The sequence below is a fragment of the Thermobia domestica genome, chromosome 8 (genome assembly GCF_964235325.1).
Source record: "Thermobia domestica chromosome 8, izTheDome1.hap1.1, whole genome shotgun sequence".
Lineage (NCBI taxonomy): Eukaryota > Metazoa > Arthropoda > Insecta > Zygentoma > Lepismatidae > Thermobia > Thermobia domestica.
In genome coordinates, this window is record NC_137461.1 from 144328898 (window position 1) to 144352482 (window position 23585).

General features: G+C 32.0%; 1 protein-coding gene across 1 annotated transcript in view; it reads right to left on the bottom strand.

Moving 5' to 3' along the window:
* The window catches only part of serp (chitin deacetylase-like protein serp), a 77093-nt gene that overhangs the window by 34304 nt on the left and 19204 nt on the right, over positions 1-23585 (bottom strand). The window contains exon 2 of the mRNA XM_081769107.1: positions 9526-9683. Coding sequence (XP_081625233.1) covers positions 9526-9683 — 158 coding nt within the window. The remainder of the gene's footprint in view (positions 1-9525; positions 9684-23585) is intronic.

Here is a 23585-nt window from a genome sequence, read left to right on the forward strand (position 1 = left end):
GCAAGCAGATCTGGACTCATATATGCCTTTCACTACTCCATTGGTATGGAGTAACAAATGAAAAGTAAATCATATGCCGATAAGAGAAAGCGCATGTACTTTGATGTTTCTACGAAGTAGTAAAAGTTGAAGTATAGCACCTTCTCAATAAAGAAATACATACATTTTACCGAAGGAGTCTGCTTTCATTTTTATGAAAGATCGTGATTCCAAAAATGCCTGCTGAGTCATAAGTGCACGATCTACTACTAGGAGTCAATTGGTGAAAGTAAATGCCTTTTCCAATGAAAGTACTGTACAGGACAATTTCTCTTCCTCTTCATTTTTATTTATGATTTTGTAAAATGCAACGATAACAATATGCAGTAACAGAGAAAACGTTCCCACGTTTTGTACTGACATTTAAGAACACTTATAAATTTAGAGCTGATTGTTAAGACTTCTAGCACACCTTAATGCCTATGTTTGTTATCTAGAATAGCAAAAATAACGAGATTGTACATTTATAAATATAGTAACAAAGACGGTTAGTTAATCTGGGGTATTCCATACAAAATAATACAAGAATGATATCAGACAGCTCTTTTAAGAATAAATTTAGTATGAGAGATAAAATTATTCTCAAATGAAGCACCGTGGGTATTTGGGAATAATACGTTAAATAAATATAACATCTGTACAAAGCAAACACTTATTTTTCCTATTCTGTGTTAAATAATGTGTTTGATGAAGACAATCGTACATTGCCGAAACCGTACTCATATTAGTAACAACATGTCTTTCCTTGGGTCAGATTTTAAATTTAAAATATTTATAATTCCAAAACAAGAATGTGCAACATTCTACATTTTTTAACGTATTATTCTTAAAGTTTTATTCTGAATACAGATATGCCTGTATATCTAAATCTCTTTTTTTTTCTCTCTCCCTATCTATCTATCTATCTATCTATCTATCTATCTATCTATATATATATATATATATATATATATATATATATATATAGGGTGTTTCAAAACAACTCCAACGTTTAGGAGGTGATTCCTGACACCAAGATAAGATAAAAAGTATAGACCAACCTGGGTCCACAAATGCTTCCTTTTGGAGTTATAAACTCCGAAAACACGAAAAAATTAAATTTAAAGGTCCATAGCTCCAAAACTATGGGAGCTTCCGTAGTCATGTCAAGACTTCACTTAGGAACTAGTATATGCCCTATCCAAATATGCAAGTTTCACAATCCTGCGATACTTTCGTAACAATTTTTATAGAGGTTGTTGATGAGTACTTCAAATAACATCTTCAGCCAAACTAACTCTATAAAGATTGTTCCGTGAGTACCGCAGGATTCTGAAACATGTAATTTTGGATAGTGCACATATTAGTTCCTAGGTGAAGTTTTGACCCGACTACGGTAGGTCCCATAAGTTTCGGAACTACAAACCTTCAAAGTTCTTTATTTTTCATGCTTTCGGCAGCCTATAACTGTGAAATGACGGATTTTTGCACCCAGGTTGGCCTATACTTTTTGTCTTATCTTGGTGTCAGGAATCACCTCCTAAACGTTGACGGTGTTGTTTTTGAAACACCTTATATATATATATATATATATATATATATATATATATATATATATATATATATATATATATATATAGGGTGTTAATGAACTATACCGTCAAACTGTAAAAGGTGATTCCTCATATCAAAATAAGTGAGAAAGTTCATATGGACCTATGGCGAAAAGTCCATAGTTTCAGAGCTAGGGATGTCCATAATAGCGAAAAAGCTAAATTTCAACAGGCCCTGTTTCGAATTAGGAAAACTGTGGATCGTGGTCCTTATCAGCGTAAAGGAAGTCAAGCATACACAATACAAAAGTGCATATTTCGTCAATTTTCAATAGGTATACAGGGTATTCCCTACAGGGTGTAATTCTCATATATGCTCTCAATAGAGTTTTCAGATATATCCTGATTTCAAGTAGGGTCCAAAGTAGGGAAGAGGTAAACCTTGACAAGAATAGATACCTAATGCTTTGGAGGGAAGTCGGAAGTGTTAGGAACCGGCAGTTCCATGTTTTTTTTGTGTGTGTGTATTCGGAATGACGTGTGCTGCGATGTATTCCGTCACGATATATTTCAAGTTTTCTTCACTTATATGCGTGAAAGAAAACACTGTAGTATGCGTTTTCCCGAGTACGAGAAACCGTGCTGCTGATGAACCTTAACACTTCCGACATCGCGCCAAGGATTTCGTGTTCACTGCTGTCAAGACTTATCGTTTGCCTACTTTGGACCAATCATAAAGTCAGAGCATATTTCAAAATTCGGTTGAAGGCATGTCTGGGAATTTCACCCTTATGGAATACTCTGTACACCCACTGAAAATTAATGAAATATGCATTTTTGGATTGCGTATTCGTGACTCTCTTTATGCTGATAAGGACCACCATCCACAGTTTGTCGAATTCGAAATAGAGCCTGTTGAAATTTGGCTTTTTCACTGTTTTGGACAACCCTATCTTTAAAATTATGCACTTTTCCCTACAAGTTCGTATGAACTTTTTCTCTTATTTTGATGTAAGGAATCACCTCTTACAGTTTGTTGGTATAGTTCATTAACACCCTCTCTCTCTCTCTCTCTCTCTCTATATATATATATATATATATATATATATATATATATATATATATATATATATATATATATATATATATATATATATATATACACTGTGTAAATAAGAATGAATTTAACGGTATTTGCTTCTTCACTCCTAGACTGCAGCAATGAAATTTTTTGTATTTGAGTGATTCATGGCCTAACTTACGTTTTTAGCATGTTTTCGGCAAGGAGACGAAGAGTGGAGAGGAGGTGGCTAACCGTTCAAATGATTTTGATGGGTTTTGTTACATAAGTCAACTTATCGTCAAGGAATGAGGGGATGACACGTAAATATAATAATAAAATAAGCGACCAATATTAATGTCCTATCCGCAGTTTTCGAAATCATTGAGATGAATAGTGGCACTTTCGATGTCGTTTATATTCAAATTCAGCCCTTATCGTGATGGGGTGAGAGGTAGGATGGAAAGGAAATGACGTGTAAAAATTATCTGAAACGATCGGTATTAGTGTCCAGTCAATAGTTTTCGAAGTCACTGAGATGAGTAGTGGCACTCTCGATGTTTTAAGTTGATATTAATATCTCATTCGTATCCTAACAGAAAAAGAGTTTAAATACTTTCCACAAACCTATCCACTTCTTGCGAAGAACTAGTAATTGAGTTAGTTCTTCATATTGTACATTCTTCTTAAATCAGTTATTTTAATGCATCATTTTGTTTATTCAAGGCGAAAAGGCGCTACCACTGCTATCATGAACTCTACGCCCCTATCGACAAGGTTGATTTAATTATATACTATATTCTTTCATCAAGATATTATGTAGTGATTTCCAGGTTCTAATATACGAGTCTTTATTAGTTATTGATTGTTTCAGATAATAAATCTTACTATATCACTAGCGTTGAACTTCGGGAAAGTAGCATGAGAGACATACTGATATGCCCTTTTCGGGTTCTAAAGTTTTGAGCAAAACTCATACTTTTACTCAGTTTCACACTAATGACATGGTGAACTGCTTCTCTTCTGCATCGTCTATTTAGAAGATCTGACTCTGAAAGTACATATCAGCGTAATATTTTCTTGTTTCTAAGGGCAAGAAAATTTATCTTCTGATCCACGTGTCTAATTACGTACTTCTTCCTTAAAGACTAAGTTTGAACGTATACTTTTTGGAAAGAAAAAATAAATTTAAATAGTCGAAAATAAAGAAAATGTTTATCGTTTCAATGTTTTTAGTTTGATTGTTCTGCGTGGACATCCGTCGCACTACCCGAAAGTCATTCCCGTCACAAGTGAAAGTGAAATTAAAATGAAAAGAAATGAAATATTTAACGTCCCACGATTATACAACGAGGTTAAAGGAGACGGTGATGATGAGAAATGAATGAAATAGTAGAATGAAGAAAATGGAAGGAAAGGGAAAACTCAGGCAAACTCACAAAGCTCACTTTGCACGAGCTGGGATCAAAACAGGATCCCCACGTACCAGAAGTGAATGCTCTACCATTGAGCCATCGCGGGTCCCATGAGTGAAATTAAAGGACATGACAACCATAGACTATATTACTTCCAACCCATACTCAACTTAATAGAGAATAACAAAGAAGGATTTTTGCAGTTCAAGCATACTTAAGTTACAAAATCACTAATATTATAGTATAATGTTAATGGTATTAATTGGTTACTAATATTTTATATATACAAACATATTTTTGCACTAAATTTTCAAAAGTAACCCCTACAATATAAAGTAGAACAAATAAATTCATTGTTGTTTGCAGTTATCAATAATTGTAAGTACCTTATTAATTATTAGATCTTGTGCTCTGAAGTCTTCTTAGTATGATTAATTTGTCTGGATTTCTGTTAAGAACAGCTATCTTTTGAAAAGGAGGCGGTTACAAGGAATGCGAACACCTGATGCAAGAACAATTCATTTCAAGCGCACACCGAAGGGAAAATCTCCTCGACTGATCTATCATCTTTCGTTCAGGGAATAAGCTCAGCTCGTATTTGATTATCCTGCACTACATTACACACCATGCCATGTGCCAACTAGTGGAAGGACTGCACTGTGATGTAGACAATTATTTTTTAGTAGTTTTAATATTGTTGATATACATGTAATAAGTGTTTTTGATCGAGACGAGTCTTTTCTTAGGTATTAAAGTTATAATTGATTTTTGATCAAGCTGTTTACATAGAATATAATTCATTTTTCCATGATCTACCTAGGTCAGTATTTCTCAAAGTATGGGTCGCGACTCATTGGTGGGTCGCGAGAAGTTTTTCCTTTCAATTATGAAAATCTTATTTGATGAAGAAACATATGTTGTAAAGTACTATTCAGAAAATGAAAATTGGAAGCATTTGTTAATGAGCTGTAGAATAAGTAGTTACTCAAAGCCCTGCCCTATTGTATAGTCAGTAGAGATGCTCGTTTAGGATGGAAAGAAAGTGGATGAGTCAAAATCTGTCACAGGGAAGGGCATTACATCAGAAGTAGTGTTAGCTCTTTCCATGGAAACACTTTAACCATCTATGCGCATGCGTATAATTTCATATAATAGATAAAGTTTTGAAAAACAAATTTACGTTACACTCGTTCTATCATTCCCGACTGATATTCTCCTATCAACATGACCACTATATTCATTTACATTACAATACAATAAAAGAAACCAACTACATTTTGATTTATTAAAATAAGCATCGAGATTAACTTTGTAACGTTCGTGGTCACTCGGGGTGTTTACAAATTCCAAAATAAATTTCATGTTAATCTTTCACACGGACTGTTATTGAACTACTTGGAATAAATACAGCTGTCTCCTCATACCTCCTGCTAGCAAATTTGGAAATTTAATGTTTGTAAAAACAAATTTTTTTAATTTTTAAAATGAGTAGTTCAATGTTCTTTAATTTCCTGGAGAAGTCTTGTGCAAGAGTAACATTGAAAACAACAATTATGACTGTTTCTAAACATTTCAAACATTCATAATCGAAAAACAAGTGAATCCAGACGATTCCGTAATTTCTGGAATACCTGCATATTTGGAGGCATTGAAAGAAAATTTAGAATGTTACTTCCTTGAAGATATGGAAAAATGTAAACAACAGAAGTGGATTGCAAACCCATTTGTCAGTAGCATTTCAACTTGAATATCAGTCAAGGCTGATGAAAAACTAATCGTCCTATCTCAAGATAGCTCACTTCATACAAATTTCAACCCCAAAAAGCTGGCACTGTTTTGGCTGTCCGTTCAGCAAACCTATCCACAACTTTCTACTGAAGCTTTGAAGGTGCTACTCCAATTTAGTTCTTCCTATTTATTTGAAGATGGGTCTTCAGCAATGGTGGGGATAAAGACTAAATACAGAAACCGACTGCAAGTGTCCAATTCCTTGCGGCTGAAAGTAACTCGTATCAGCATGGATAGCAATGCAGTTATTAATAAATATCAAAAACAAGTACATGCATCGCATGCGTCTCGTGATGAACAGCATTACAAATATTTTGCTATACAATAACTTTTTGTATATCATGTATATTTTTTCCTAATAGATATGATCTACAAAATTTAATTCCTTTGAAATACACTACTATTACGTAGAATGTGAATGTGTATTTGAATGAAGGTAGGTGGGCCACAGAATACTTTTTATTATTTAATGTGGGTCACAGTAACAACAAGTTTGAGAACCACTGACCTAGGTACTTCCTTCTGAAAGTTTCTTCAATATTATATTGGATATTTGGTCTAGATTAATACCTATTGTAAACAAATGTATGTTTTCTAGAATTTGACTCGTTAGTAGCGCCTTTTTAACGTGCAACTGTGATCTTTTTTTTCAATTTTTCTAAATCAGTAATAATTCAAAAATTGGCGTTGGGGGCCCAACACGAAGAAAACTTAATTTTATTTAATTATTCGTTTGTTTCCGTAAGATATGGCTCTTAAAACTGATTTGTGCACGAGGACTGATCATTAATAAATCTTCATGATTCCATTATCTACCTAAACGTTTGTTGGTTACTAGACAAATCCGCATTCTTCGCCTAATTTTTGAAACGTATTTCCTAATGAGGGAAGAGAGATTCAAATTTTATACCAAAAATCGCAAGTCGCTTATGTAAGGAAGAGGAAACTTGATGGTGGACTCTCTCTTAACCATTCATATCTTCCAAAAATAAGTAATTTTCCTTATCAGCTGCGTTCGATGCACAGGGGGGCTTAATCCCGGAAACCCCCCTAAATACGCCACTGCACACAAGAATAATAAAATACCTACTATACTTTATTCAGCATTGTAGAACCAATTGTATTTCTTTCAGTTTGGTGTTGTTCTTTAATCAATACAAATATATCAGAAACAAAAATGTGATTTGTATAATAGCCTATTGTACTTTATTCAATATACATAGGGATGCGCACGAGACAAGATTTGGGGCTGTCTCGTCTCGAAAATGTGCTGTAAAAGTTATGTCTCGACTCGAAAAATGTATATTTTTCTATTGGAAGAGCTATGTCTCGACTCGAATTTTGTCAGGAAAATCCTGTCTCAACTCGTCTCGTGCGCATCCCTAAATATACAGAATTTCATTTTAACTAAGTGTCATTTGAACAGCTTGTGGTGGAAACTAAATTAAATTTATTGAATTATAATACTGTAAGCCTTTCCTAACCATTATAAAGATGCTATACAATTTAGGAAATACTGAGTTTCGTCTTAACTGAGTTTTTTGTTGCCCAACAGGGTCTGGTCTCATGGTAATCGGTTAACAGTAAGTCTACTGTATATAAAATAGTTATTACAAATAAAAGGGTATGTGTCCTAGCATTTCAGAAAATTCCGTATTGATGTGGAGAAGAGAAATTTCAATATTTTTACTAAATATAAAAAAATAATAATTAAATTTACTATCTCATCATTATGCGAAAACGGCTGAATCATTTCAAATGAATTTTGGAATGTATTTAGCACTTGGCTCGAGCCAAGTTTCTACTATGTCACTTTGGTTAAAATGCGTATCCTAAGGGAGAGGAGGTTCAACATTAGCACCAGTTATAAAAATCCACACCGTGTTTCCGTTTGAAATTAGTATTTGAACATAGTTATCACGTAGGTCGAGCTGGGTTTTCATAGTTTCGATTCAAATAGTATCGTAAGGGTGAAAGGGGGTATAAATAACGGCCTTTCAAATGTTTCCCATAAACCTATTATTTTCGGACATAGTTTCTTTCGTTTTAGTGCGATCCAGTCAAAAATAGACATTCCTTTTTAAAATGAAACAAAAACTAAAATCTTTCAGTTTTACGTCCCACGATTACTCCAGCTAGGCTAAAGGAGACTTTGATGATGAGAAATGAGAGAAATAGTGTAATGAATAAAGTGGAAGAAACGGGAAAATCCCAAGAAAACCCACGAACACAGTGTTTGTTCACAAAAAGCCCACTTGACGCGAGCTGGGATTGAACGTGGAATCTCACCAACGGCGGATGTCCCGACTAATTCAGCTAATAACGAACATATTATAAGAGATATTCTATTTCACAGAAGCTTAATGATAAAAGTATGGATGTAGGAGAACACATTATTGATGAGCTCCTCGGTCAAGCCTGAGATAGGAATATACATGAGATAGGAATGGTATATGACTCATATTACAATCAGTTTTAAGAGTATCTAATAACTAAAGAATGAGATGCCATGATCGATTCTGGACAGAGCGTGGCTTGAAAGAAGGAAGTGATGCAAAGCGGCAGAAAATAAACTAATTACAGGAAGTAATCTCTAGAAGAGTAGAAATAACACTCAACAAGACATTAGATTAAGCGGCCTGAGGGCAGTGATGACTCGAGAGGCAAATAACAAGGGAATACTAAATGGAATGATTTGAAGTAGTGGATAGAAGAGCAGCTAACCAAGAGATGTAAGAAGCCTGAAGTTACTGAGAGAGGAACTTCACAAAATTTTGTTAGCGGCTTTCAGCAAAGTCTTAAATTTATTGTTGATGCAACAAATAGTTTACGTTACATAAAATGTGAAGTGTAGACAACCTCAATTGATTAAAGAATAATAATATTCGTAATTGAAGACCACAAGGGAAAAAGGAGGTAAGGCAAGAAATGGTCGAAAATGAGTTAACGGCCTGAAAGGTGTAGTTTGCATAAACCAAATTCCACAGTAAGAAGACGGCTAGCCACTAAGAAATTTAATGCTAAAGAGTTGGCCTACTGGGGAATAAGTAGGAAGTGAGTGGAAAACAGGGCAATTGTGTGAAATTATTTAAAAAAAATGACACCTTTTCCTCCTGTAGTCTTCAATTGAAATAATAAACGAGTTCTGTTCATTTATTGGAGCTAAGTTGATTTTTGTTTGTGTTTAATTAAATTTATTAAAATGTTACTATTAGTATTTAGCTTTAAAAGATTTCTATCTTACCTAGGTATCATATTCGCTTGGATTTCATTTATCTTAAGAGTAATACTATTCGTAATTGATTGTAACTTGATATATTCAATGATAGATAATGTTTGAATTATATTATTGTTTGTAATTCGAGGAAAAAAATGTTTATAAAACTTGTTTGTATACCGAATTGTTTGCAAAATGAAAGTTTTGTATCTCATAGGACTGCCGTATTTGTCTTTTATGGATTCTATTTCTAGTAAAAAAAAAAAAAAGTATTTTCGGTGTTTATAGGATTAAAAGGTATTTGAAGAGCTACTGGAATTAAGAAGAAGCAAACTCTGATCTAGAAAGGCAAACATAATTAAGAAAATTACTGATGAGTTACCCAATGTAACATATCATTTGATTAGCACAGTCTTTCATGGGCTGTATCTAAAGAGCAGTGTTGTTTAATAAAGTAAATGATTTTAAACTTACCGAAGATGTGCATTGGATGACATCTCTGCAATTGTCGCCTTCTCCGGCAACTAATCGAAACCATTCACCGGCATCTTTGTCTTTACAAAGTTCTTGTTCGAAACTTTCTTCTTTCTTTGTTTCTTCTTGTCTTTTCACTCGGATTACTTCAACGGCTTCTGAAAGAAACGAAAATAAATATACAAATTAATTAACTTATTCAAATCAGTCGACTATTCAATAATTAAATTCCAGCGAAATACAAGTCCCAAGTTACTTGATTTATAAAATCTTGACATTGTACTAATATTACAGGTCATTGAAAATTTTTGACTCTAATGGAGAACATGGACTAATGAAGAGATAAACAGTATGTTCAAAGGAAAAGAGATTTGTTAGATCAAGAAACGTTTGCTGGCTCGGACTATGTAACAAGAATGGATGAACAAAGAATACTAGGAAGAATGATGGAAGAAAGATATATTCAAATAAGAGAAAAGGAAGACTGGAGATAAGGAGGATGGAAGAAATGCAAGAAGACCTATAGTTAATACAGATAAGAAATTGGAAGAAGAAAATAATAAACACGGTGGAATGAAGGCAGATAGCATTGGAAGCTGAAGTACACCGAGTGTTGTAGCGCCAAGTGGTAAGGTAAGCTATACAGGCAAGCCAAGTGATACTTTTATAATGTACCATCTTTCCTTATTATCATTAACCATGTTTATGTCTCTAGGTCTTTTCACATCATTTAGATAGATGCTTGAAGTCAGTGAGTTATCGAAAATGAAGTATTGTTGGCAAAATGGCGGCTACATGGTGAAACAATGCTTTAATTCCTCAATTTTCAACATTTTATTGACTTCAAGAATTACTAAAATATGTCGAAATGGCCTTAAAACATGAATATGATTAATGAAAAAGAAAAAGTGGCATATTATACAAATAATTTATGGTCTACCTACTAATTTTTGGGTCAGGGTATAAACTTTTCAGTCACTCTTTGTACTATCTAACTTTTATTTATTTACAAATTATATGTTTATTTATATAATATGATTTATCACGCCGTTGATTAACATCTCGACAATGTTACAATTAAATCTTTAGTGTTTAATGCCACGTTAGGCATATGTCCTACAGTGTAAAATTTACTGATCACTAATTGAAAGAGTAATATTTCTCAAAAGTTTTTCTGTCAGTGACTGAAATATTTGACTATTAGTAGCCCTCCAGATACAGAGTCGAAATCACTTGTTACCAATATGATTAATCTTATTTGTCAACTTAAAATCATCAAGCCTATATTTTAGCAAAAAGATATAAATAATGACGTAAGCATTTAACAAATCTCAAATGTGCATATTGTAGAATTAATCAGAATAATTTTGCCCTAATAAAAAATGAAGTTTGAAGCATTAAATACTAGTGTATAAATTCTACAGCTTGGGGATAAACAAAATAAGTTTTTTGTACAAAACTTTAGCTTATTGTTTATGCTTGGAATATAAATTTATTTTTGAAGCTTATAAAGTTACTTTAAAGTTTGTTGAAATATATGAACAAGAGAAAAATATTTAACTAAATGGCATTTCTGTTAACTAGACTACACAGTTTTTTTTTTTTAAATATTGGAGTAAGGTATGGTAATCTACGGAATTACCCAGTACAATAATAGTTAACTAGGCTAGTAGATTCATGTTTTATCCGTACAGGGACTAAAGAACAAGTTCATGCAGCTTACTGCGTTTTGTAGCGATAGTAATTTTAAATTTCGATTAAGATTACGATTTAGTAAGCTCCAAGCGATATTCTGTTGGTTGTACAGAAAGGCAGAAAGATACAGTTAGTAAAAATATCTTCAAACATCCTTCACATAATTTTATTCTAGAAGAAGTATTTAATAAGATCAGAGCTTTCTAAAAAGCTTAAATATCTTCGGCTGTTCGAAGTCACAAATTTTCTCGTAATTACGAAATTCGTAATATTTGTATTCTTTGTAGTTTTTTCTGATTGATTATTAAGGTAACACGAAGGACTAGTACCCTAAACAAACAAGTTACATCATACCAATGTAACTAAGGGACATCATACCAATGTGACTAAGTGTCTTTGATAAATAATATGAAGGACTAGGCATAAAATCTACTAAGAAATACAAATTTTGGGTAAGAATACTTCATTTTTGACTACGTATAAAATTATTTAGCGAGATTTGAGAGTCGATTGCAATAAACTCAATATGTGGGCTAAGTTTGAATCGAATTATTCCACCAACAAGTCAAGTACCTTACTATATGAAGGAATTATTTTGCGAGGTCAAGGTCACATAACAAACCTTTTCTGATCCTTCCTTAAAGCATATAAACGCACGATGTGGCCTACTTGTGCATGATTACTTGGTGATTTAGCACTAATCTGCTTTTGCAAAAGAAATAGATTCGATTCTAGAACATGTCAGCTTCTGCTTGACAACATTAGTCTGAAGATTTCCTTGTTTCCTTCCATTTTTCCTTTTACGACCTCTTTCGTCGTTATTCACTTGTGTTTATCATCTGTCCCTTTCAGAGTATACAAGTTAATAAGTATACTTAATAATATTTCGAAAGCGAGAGATAGGAGAGAAAACTCTCTTATCTTTGCTTTTAAAGCTTATAGTTTTAATTATTTTTATAGACAATAATGATTTGTCTCTCCACGTAATTGATGGCTACCGAGGGTGTGAGGAACAATTTTCCAGATAACTTTTGTAATGATAGTGTATAGCTGCCATTATCTGCGCTTCATTAGCCGGTGAGAAAAATGAAACATAACGTATGCCATATATTATTATAGTAAAAAGAAAGAGGTATGTTGATGCCTTTCTTCATACATCTTTTCCTAGGAAAAACGCATCAACATGTCCTTTTTCTATTTACTATAATAATATATGGTAAAAAGAAAAACACCCTTCAGATAATTTTAAACGGTAACCACGTTCTCTATGACGTGTATTCGGCTTTAGACAATGCCATTAACTTGTGACTTCCTTCCTTTCTGCCTAGTTTTCAGACTCAATTCTGCTAATTAATATTTCTGACTGACGTGTGATCATAAAGTTGCACTTACGGATTTTCCAAACAAATTAGGTTATAATTTTGTATTTTTAAATACTAAGTGTAAGGTATCATGTGAGAGTAGAGTATCCGGAAATCCCGAGTCTTCAGGTTCCAGCAATTCCATTCAAATTTAAGAAGCTAATAAGAAATTCAAACATCTTCGCCACATATTTAGAACTTTGCCTGGATACCAGATATAGATCCTGATTATCTAGTCCTGTTGTTTTTCTTTATTCTTACTTTTACTGAACTTTCATTGTAATTTAATCTTTGATGCAGCCAGCCCGTTTCAATACTCAAGAGCTTCCACTTATAGCACTAACTATAAAAGCAAAACAAAATTAGAGAAACGGAAAGAAAAATACTAACACTTCTTGTATTTTTCTTAGGTTAATAAGAATTTATGATACTAATTATTGATAAGGCAAAATAACAGAGGGACTAATTGATATAATTAGCATGTGTACACGAGGTAAAATATATATTAATAACATACCATAACATTTTTTTCTAGACTTTTGAATAAGGGTGAAAACATGTTACGGATTACATATAAAAGGAAAATATTTGCATGTTAAAAAGGAATTACTATCTTAGTTTTCTTTACTAATTAGCAGATATAATCTTTTAAGAAATAGAATGTTTCCATCTGAAAGTACAATTTTATATTTTATGCATGCATTTATGAAACGGTAGAAGACTTTTAGTGTTTTCACTTTACAATATTCAGAACTTCTGTTAAAACAAAAAACTGTTACGTATGTATTACATAAAATGTTCCGCTTCAAATAGCTAATTATGTTGTTTTGAATGGTAGAAACGCTTCCAATTTTTAATACTATTATTAAGTATTCATAATGAGAGATCAAAGTAACAATTATTTGTTATTTGTTAACAACTGTTAGTATTTTCACATGATAATATCCTTTTTATTCATATATATATATATATATATATATATATATATATATATATATATATATATATATATATATATCACAGACTATTTTTGCACAAAGATATTGGATAGCTATACCAGCGAAAGTCAATTCATAGCATTTTAAAATGCTTCTACTACTAATAATGATACAGTTATCAGCAATGAGTAAGGAGCAATAAGAAAAGAAGAACATTTTTGGCATTTTCTATAAAAAAGTAGAGGAAGATAGCTTAGCGCAAAAAAATGAGAATTTTTTTAAAGAAGCAAAGTGTAATGAAGTTACATCAATATACTAAAAATATGAAAGAACTCGTTAGTAGATTCTTTATAAAAATGACTTCTGACTAATATGGAAAAAGATGTTGTGGAAAGAAAAACAGGGAGAAGAATGTAGTTCCAGAGAGTATTTAAGTGGAAGTTTTTCTTTTAAAAAGTAAATTCTGATTAATGTGGGGAAAATGTGGTAGAAGTGAAATCAGACAAAAGAATGTAGTTGAAGAGGATATTAAAGTGAAGAATTTAGAAAGAAGTGAGAAGTGATTAATGTGGGAAAATATATAGTAGAAGGAAAAATAGGGAGAAGAAGAATGTAGTTGAAGGTTGTATTGAAGAACATACTACTTTTTTGCGCCACAGAAGTTCTTTTTCTTTCCGACTTTTTGAAAACTATAAAACGAAAACATTCATGAGAATTCACCCATAAGCATATTATTTTGTTCAAGTTGATGTGATCGATCTTGGAACAATATTTCAATTAAAAAGAAATTAAAATTTAAGAATGGATGTTTATTTTAGACTATATCTCATTAACCCCATTATGTATTGTCAAATTGGCAGTGGCATAATGAGGAGCTGAAAGGATGTAGTTTAGTATCAGTTACCTCAATAGATTGGTTGCCTCTTACTAACTAATTAATGACTAACTCTATGGCCTAGGGAACCCGAAAGTTCAATGCCGCATTCACAAAAGTTCTCCACTGACTTCTATCCTTAGTTAACTGGATCCAATTTTTTTTATTTTGTATTCCTATTTCTGCGGGATCTATCTTAATAGTGTCCTCCCATCTGCACCTAGGTCTTCCTAATGGTCGTTTCCGGATTGGATTTGCAGTTAAGACTTTAAAAGCGTTCCTACTTTCTTCCATTCTGGCTACATGACCTGTCCACCTAAACTTGATGACCCTAATAATATTTGGTTATTGACATAAATTATGTAATTCCTTGACATGAATTTTCAGCCGTTCCTCTTGGATCCGAATATTCGTCTTAGGATCTTGTTCTCAAGTACTTTCAGTCTAGTTCTATCACAGCATCAGTTTTTAGGTTTACAAAGAAACTCATTTTACTCATTTTCTCGAAAACTATTTATGGGTTTTTCAGCGACACATTATAATTATATTTCGTATAATAAGATCTACTGATTTGTATTTTTATCCTTAGACAATTCCCTTTTTTCGTTAAACGTTAATAATATTGTAGTACTAATAAAAATGATTATAGTTTTGCTGGATTAATACTAGAATATTTCAACAAAACATATGAATTGTTGTGATTTTAAAATATTATTTGCTACTTGAAATTATTTGAGAACTGAACCACGAACAACAAAAAGCAATGCTATTGAATCGAAGGAATATTTTTGTTAAAAAGAATGTTATTTACCTTTAAAAGAAATCAGGTTTGTTTTTAACTTTCACTGTTAAGTTCTGAGTAAACAAGACATTTATTTCATTTTTCCTCACAATTGAAAATAAAGAATCGTAACAAATTTTGAGGATGTTGTCTTAGGTAAAATGTTTTTCTTAAGAAGAAATACGAGTACTTGTTTTCTCTGAAAGTTTAAAGTGAAATTTTTAGATTAGAAGTAAAACTGTTTGTTTGTACACAAAAGACTCAGTTTTAGTGTACAAGAAATGTCTTTTAAAAGATTGCGGGTTCTTTGTTGCTTTTCCCTTTATTGTCTATGTTGCTAGTATTTACTTAACACGTATATATACATACGAGAAACTTAACAATATTATAACCCATTATAGTTATAATTTGGCAAAATAAATATAACTATTCACTGGAAAGTCATAGTTTAAGAGATTCTGAAAAGACCGTGAGTGGGAGGGGGAAAGGAAGAATTGACCTTTTATAACTAGTGAATGAACAAAACAATGTTCTGAAGTTCGAACAGTACATAATAATAGGTTTACAATATGTTGAATAGAAGAAATACGGATAATAATGAAAAGTTGTGTTCTATAAGGGAAAATCACAGTATTACTCCTTCAAATAATGTTTTTCATACAAAAATACAATAAAAGTTTTAAAAATGAAATTTAAACATTTTTTAAGTACCAAGATTAATTTTTCTAAGAATGTAAGAATACTATAGTAAAACTAATATACGTATACACAACTTTTCAAATAAATGCTCTACAAAAAATTTATAGTAGTGTGTTAAAAGTAAAAACTTGGAATATATTTTTTTAAGAATTAAAAAAATGGAAATCTACATTTTAAAATTTGTTTTCAGTGAAAATTATAAGTGATATAATAAACTCTGATAAACCTAGGTACACTTGTATGTGTAAACGCACATACAAAAGTAATTTTCACATTTTATATCTTCATTTTGCCGAATGTTTGGTCAAAAGTTTTCATATTTCAATAATCACATATTTATCAACATGCTCTGTAGATAGTAATACAATACGCATAAGAATATAATATCCTAAAACTTAGAAAATTGTACATTATTTTAATATAAGGTCTTGCATGCATTTTTTAACTAGTGTAATAAGATGCATGGAAAAATCATCATGTAGGACTGGCTGTATTTCAGTTGCTGGACAATTGCAACCCGACTTCAATCCAAAACAGAAATTTAATTTGGTTATGTGAAATATAAAAATGAAATTGATCTTGTGGTTGATCGAATCATGGAATAATAGATGGATAGTTTGAAATGAATTTTAGAACATAGTTTATACCTATTGGAGCTAGATTTTTTTTTATCATGACACTTTTTGATTTGAGAGCGTAACTTAAAGAATATGCAGGAGTCAAAATTTATACGAAAATAGAGTATCTCAGCCCCTCAAGCTAGGAACATGAAACTCGGTAAACAATATTTAAAATAAGTGAACTTATTTCCCAGCATTTTTGAAATTTCTCTTTTTTTCGGGAGGGGTGGGGAAGGAAACACTATCTATATTTTTCGCCACAATGAAAAATATATTGCTTGTTGTTTGTGATCGCATCACGAGCAACGACTGACTCATTTGAAATGAATTTCAAACCCACCTCATGGTGTCACTGGATTAAATGACTAAGTGAGTAGAGAGGATAAAAAAATTGTCCCAAACTAAATTACTTTATAGGTTTTAATCATTATACTTTCATTGAAATGCATATCCCAAGGAGGGAAAAGGTTAAAAATTTCCACGAACTATTATCCCCCTGAGAAGAACGAGCATTTCAGCTAAAAAAGGAAAAGTAATAAACATGTGCTTATAATAATACATATGACGTATGGATAAAATACCATTTCTTTGTTTCGGTAATTCAGTTTGTCTTTATCTCCGTTAGTCATTTTGGTTCTTAATAAACAATCCTCTGCTTCTCATGGAAACTTGAAACAAGGCTTTAGTTTTATTCTTTTGATCACTGTTAAATGGCTCGAGTATTTGAAGCCATCCATAATAAGTGAAAATTATAATATTTTCTTTGAGAATACGTTCTTCTTTACGTTAATACGTTCTTTATGTATTGTTCAAACAGGAGTTTAGGGCTTGATAATTGAAGGAGTATATTTGTTCAAATTATGGTTTATTTTATTATCTTCAGCATCATGTTTATACATATGTATTGAGAATTAAACTTTATATATGTATTAAATTGAAAGAAATAGAGTTGTTAAAATACGGTAATTTTAACTGAAAGCTATCGATTTTGCACTCACTCAAGTCAACAATACACAGTACGAAAGTAAATTGTTTTCTATTTAAACTTGTAGAGGTATCGATTTTTGTGTTCTTTTCCTAGGAAAAATAATTAATAAAACACAGACGAGGTTTTATTTAAATATATATATCATTAGTAGTTTAGCGGTATAGATTTGGTAAGAAATTGAGGTCACAATACAGATCAAGCAAAAAGACATGGATAAGTCGGGTTTTATTTACACTAGAGCCACTAAAATACTTGAAAGCCAAATTCTTTATATGTGTGCCTTTAATAGCAAGTGCGTAGCTTGAAGACACAGGAAGATTGTGTTCCGAACATTTTTATAATGTTCGGGAAAGTATAATTATTGATTTTAAGGAAGTTAACACATGATGAGTAAAGTTAAAAATTATTCTATTTTTAATAATTAATTGTAATGTTTGAGTGTATTTTGTTGTGTGAGGAATGGACAAACGTTACCAGATTATAATTTATGGAGCCTGACTATTTTTTTTTTATTTGATGACGAAAAACGAATAGCAAACACATACTTTTAGGATAGATGTTGATGTTGTTTTTTAGGAAGTCCATATATAATATGTATGGACATCTTCCTGTGTCTTCCTGTGTCTTCTAGCTACGCACTTGCTATTAAAGGCACACAAAGGGGGGTTAACAATATATATGAATGTTACGGTACACTCAATGCAAATTTGGAAGCAGAATTTATTGAAGCAAATTTTAACTGTTGGTCTTAATCTCCATTTGTAAATGTATATATTCAATTTCATTCCTGCCATTTCAATATTTAAATTAATACGTGAAAGAAATTTTAATAAATGAAAATTTTCTATTACATGGAACATAAATATCTAAAATCTTTACAGTATCTCAATAGAATCAATATTATTATATCACACTATGATTATGAAAAATTTAATCATAGTGGCTTACTATAAAAATTATATGTAGTGTTTTATTAAAACAATCTACTGAAAATAGAAACCTGAAAGACGAAGAATTTTCTTTATATATATATATATATATATATATATATATATATATATATATATATATATATATATATATTATTGTCCAAGCTCTTTTTATTCACTGTTGTATTCTCCTTCCACTCACGTGTTGATGTTATTTTAATGTGTGACGTCTGTTCTCACGCAAGTCCTGAATACCTATATTCTTCGGTGGTAAGCTCTTAATGGTCACACGATTCTTGAAGCGTAAAAATAACGGAGCTTTGTGTGAATGGTGCACACAAAGGACATGAACTTTTATAAAAACACAAAGGAGTCACTCAGTGTGCGTGTGTGTGTTTGTTTGTTCTTCTTTAAGATGTTAACATTAAGTTCATATAAAAGTAAGGAAATGAATAAAAGCTGAAACTTCTGTGAAGGAAGTATCTATATTGGACAACTTTGAGAATTTCTCTTCTAAAATCTATACAAAATAAGAAATATTGATTAAAGGCAAGATCTTTTGTCTTCTAGGTGATAGCGTGCCATTTTCTAAACTAATGTTCTATGATTTGAAACTTCTTGTACAAGGGCAAAATGGTCTAATTTAAGACTATTCCAAAATGTACCATTACTACTTTAAATTAGGTTGTTGGTAAAATATAGGTTTATAACATACAAAAGAGATGTAAAGTAATTTTTAGGTACATTGACATAATTTGAGACAAACTTTTAGTAACTATTTCATATTAGTTGTGTAGTAGTATTGCAATACTACCATTACTCGTATGACTTTTCGCTGTGTTCATGCTTGTGGCAATGGTACCATAACTACTACCTTCCATCCATTGATAATTATAAACAAATTGAAATTTAACGCTTTTTACCCGGAGAAAGAAGTCCCTGCTGTTCAATTCCAGATAAACCTGCCAAACGTATGACTATGGCAACTGAACATATTTAGTTAAATGTATGTTGTGAAATGTTCAGGAGTGTGAAGTGCTAGAAATGTACTACGTACCAGTGTTATATTGCCTATGTTACTGGACGCATATAGTCCAACAGTATGGTAGGAATTTGCTTACCATTCGATCGGACTCAGGTACTGGATAAGGTTATCCAAATACATTTAACGAAATATATTCAGTTGCCATAATCATACGTTTGGCAGGTTCATCTGAAACTGAACAGCACTGACTTTTTTCTCTGTGTAGTACTGAGAGACGGGACTTACTGTTTTAAAGTGAGATTCAAATCAGTATTTGGATTTGTTGCCGAAGACTGATTCCAATAAACAGGATTTCACGTGATTCGGATCCCGCATTAAGCTGTAGGCCCAAGTCTCATACAGCCTCGGAGTGAGAGGGATGCAAAAGTTGAATTCAACCAACTAATGATCCCGATAACACGGGCATAGCAAGCACACACATTAATCCCTTGGAGTAGAAGAGTTACTGCTACTTTCCAGTTGTCAATCTAGACAGGACAACTGTTAGTTTTACTACTTATAATAATAGCTATACAATTTTTTAAAATCTTCCTTTCATGTTTCTCATATGAAACCTCCCAAATGACACACCTTGCAAGCCAGTCAAAGTTTGATTATTGTCCTTAAGATACTTTTATTTTTTAGATCATTCAGCGTATTTATGGTATGAGCTGATGCAGTGGATCGTATGCAGTCTTACCACAATTTTTACTTCAGTTTTCCTGCTGACTAACAGAAAGTTAGTTATAAGGAAAGGGTGGGCATTAATTAATTTGGGTTATGGATCTCAAAATTAAGTGCATTTCCTATTCACATGTCTATATAGGCTAGTAACACTCGTATGGATAAGTTCTGTTATAGGTCTTCCCTGTTGGTTTACTGGGTAGCACATCTACCTTTGTTGTATGTGGTACTGATTTCAATTGCTCTTGGGAAAGCATTGAACGCATTCTGGTGATTTGGATTCCACTTTTAACTGTAAATTCATGTTTCATACGAGGTCCAGCCTCGGTGCTGGAAAGGAATGGTAAACGAACAAACAATGTTCCATTAAAAATTTGAAAATATTATGAATATGTTTCGTTATAACTTTCTAGATGGCTGGAAAGGAATGGTAAACGAACAATGTTCCATTAAAAATTTGAAAATATTATGAATATGTTTCGTTATAACTTTCTAGATGTTTCATCGGTCCAAATTAGAGAACATTGTGAAATTCAACGTCATTATATCGCCATTTTGTTTTTAACGCTAGCTTATTTTTCGAAGATTAAGAAAACTGTATCATATCTTACTTCTCATAATTATTATCACTTAAGGTAAGACTATACACTTTACATAGAGTGATTTCATATACATCTGGATTTGAGATATATCAACTTGAAATTTCTAAAAGGAGAAAGATTAGTGCTTTGCTACGTAAAGCCCTAACATTAGTAGGATCTTTCACTTAGTGGTGTTTTGTGCAAAACTACAAAGCTATCTTTAACTTACGGAAATGATATTACTTTTATGTTGTTACAAACTAATTTATATACCTAGGTAATTGTGTGAGTATTGCTTACTTAAGATTGTTTAAAAGTAGCAAACAAAGTAAATATACAATCATTAGTACTCCAAATTATTCGTTAATACTTTGTGTATATTCTAACTATAGTATAATTCAAAATACCTTGAACACCGTCCGAAAACTTTATTACTAAAATGGATTGTACTAAATATAGAAATGTGTTGATATTGAATGGGAATGAGCGAACAATCAATAATGCTATTTTTTTCTATGTAGACGTGTATTCTTTGTCTTGTATTGTGAATCTTGGTCATGTATTGCATATCTTACAATTTTATGTGTTGGAAATAAACATGTGAGTGAAGAATCTTTTAGGAAATTCGATCTAGAAACATTTTAGATTTTAGAAACATTCAAAGTGTTATAGATACGTGGTCTGAAGCAATAGGATGAGATAATATGGACTGAAACACACGTTATTGAAGGTAATATACATTCCTGCATAAAGCGGTACGTGTGATAATGTTTTTTCACAACTACCTGTTAATTTAATTTTGGAATAGTATGCTCAATCAATAAACAAGTGCTGGTTTTAATGTGACTAAATGGTCAAGTATCCCACCTTTAGTATGAGAGACATGGCTTCGTTCTTGATTCAGTAGATGTGTTTCGGAATCTATCTTAAAATGTAGGCCTTGGTGCTGAAGAAATATAATAATCTCTAATAAACAAATAAATTCTATTTTTGTAAAATATTGATGAAAAATATTCGACCTCATAAGTTTACCAGGATCTTGGCTCAGGAAATTAATCCTCAAAATATCGGTTTATAAATCAAGATGAAGCGGCCTCATCACGCTTTCCAAAAGAATAAATTACGAAAGTAAGTAAGTACAAACTACCGTATTTCGTAAAATTGGTTGTATTACAACAATGACAAACTGAACAAAGATGGTAATCCTCATGAACAATGAACATTTCGTTTTACTGATGAGAAAATGCTTATCGAAATAGGAATGTATTTGTATATTATTTCTGCTCCTTAGATTCGAAACTTTTTGTAAATGAGTTTAAATGAGGTGAAATTTCAGGTTCGCCTTAGATTCGATGGCACCTTATATTCGAAGAAATACGGTAATTAATTTTACATGATGGTTTGATCCCTAAATTGAAGAATCTCACCCTGTAAAGCTGCACAGAACATTTTGAATTGCACAGAACACAGCTGACACGTAGTAAAAGACTTGTTTCTTTATTACCAAACTCATGACACAAGCGTGCTAGAGAACTGATCTTTTAGAGGAACAACGATACATGTTTCCTCCGTTTTTCTTCAATTCGCTGAAATGTGACATATAGTGTCCTTCGGTGGGATACCCCAATTATTGATTCAGCTTAACAACTTAAATCTTATATTTAGAATATCAGAAGTTTTCTTGCTTATCAGAAACTTTTTTGATACAATTCTGACATTATTAAAACCCAATTAATGGAAATAATGTTCAATAGTAAGGCATGTTATAAGCTAGTTGCAGCATTAATTATTTCGATCCTTACTTTCGTACTTGAATAATTTATAAACATAAAAAAATCGGAAAAATAATCTCGCTTTTGACGCCTAAATACTTTATTTAAACAACACCGCGTACCTGAAAAGAGTAATCGTGTAATCGGTGCTAAATAATTACCAAGATAATTAACTACTTGGCGCAAAATAACTTGCCAATAGGAGATAATGCGAACATGATTCTAAAAGAATTGACCGATCTCTTTATAAATGTTACTTATCTTGTAAATATTAGGTAAAACTCAAGATATTAGCGAGTAGATAATTTGAAGTTCCCCCTTCTCTTACAAGATCTGAATAACTTTCACTTTTTCCAACATATTTGCTTTTGTGTGTGTGTGTGTGCTCAACTACTTTTATGGATAACTAGTGCATTCCATGTACATGGATGCCACGTAAGTGACTAGAAATTTGAGTAAACGAACACAAGAAGTAATAGAAAAAGAAGATGCCAATTAGAAGAAAACATATTACGTAGAATTCTTTCTTTGGAAAAGAAGGATGAAGAAAGTTAACCAAGGCTACATGTATAACGTCTTCTAGTCGTCTGTACTCATTTTCTGTTGCAAAAAAGGAGTCATGTGCAAATGTGAGTTAAGTTACGAAACACGAATGCAGTTTAAATGTGCACTACAATTTCTCTCTCTTAATTATTCGATACACATTGAGTAGTTAAGTGAGAAAGAGACATACAAACAATGAGAGAGATTGCAGATACATATAAAGAGTTTGGGTTCTCAAATATTCCAGTAGCTCTAGTGTAAATAAGACCCGACTTATCCATACCTTTTTGCTTGATCAGTATTGTGACCTCAATTTTCTTACGAACTCTATGCTATTGAACTACTAATATTTTAAAAACCAAAATTTTTACACTGTTTTTTTTTTTTTTTTAAAGAATAGTAAGGGTTTTGTCCACCAAAAGAAAATACTTCATACAAAAATTAGGAATAACGAAACTCTTTTTGTACCCATAATACTTTCACAACAGAGCTACCTTGTGGCTAAAGGTTAGCGTACACGCCTTTTGCGTGGGGAAACTGATTTTGATTCCCAGTAGAAGATCCCACATTA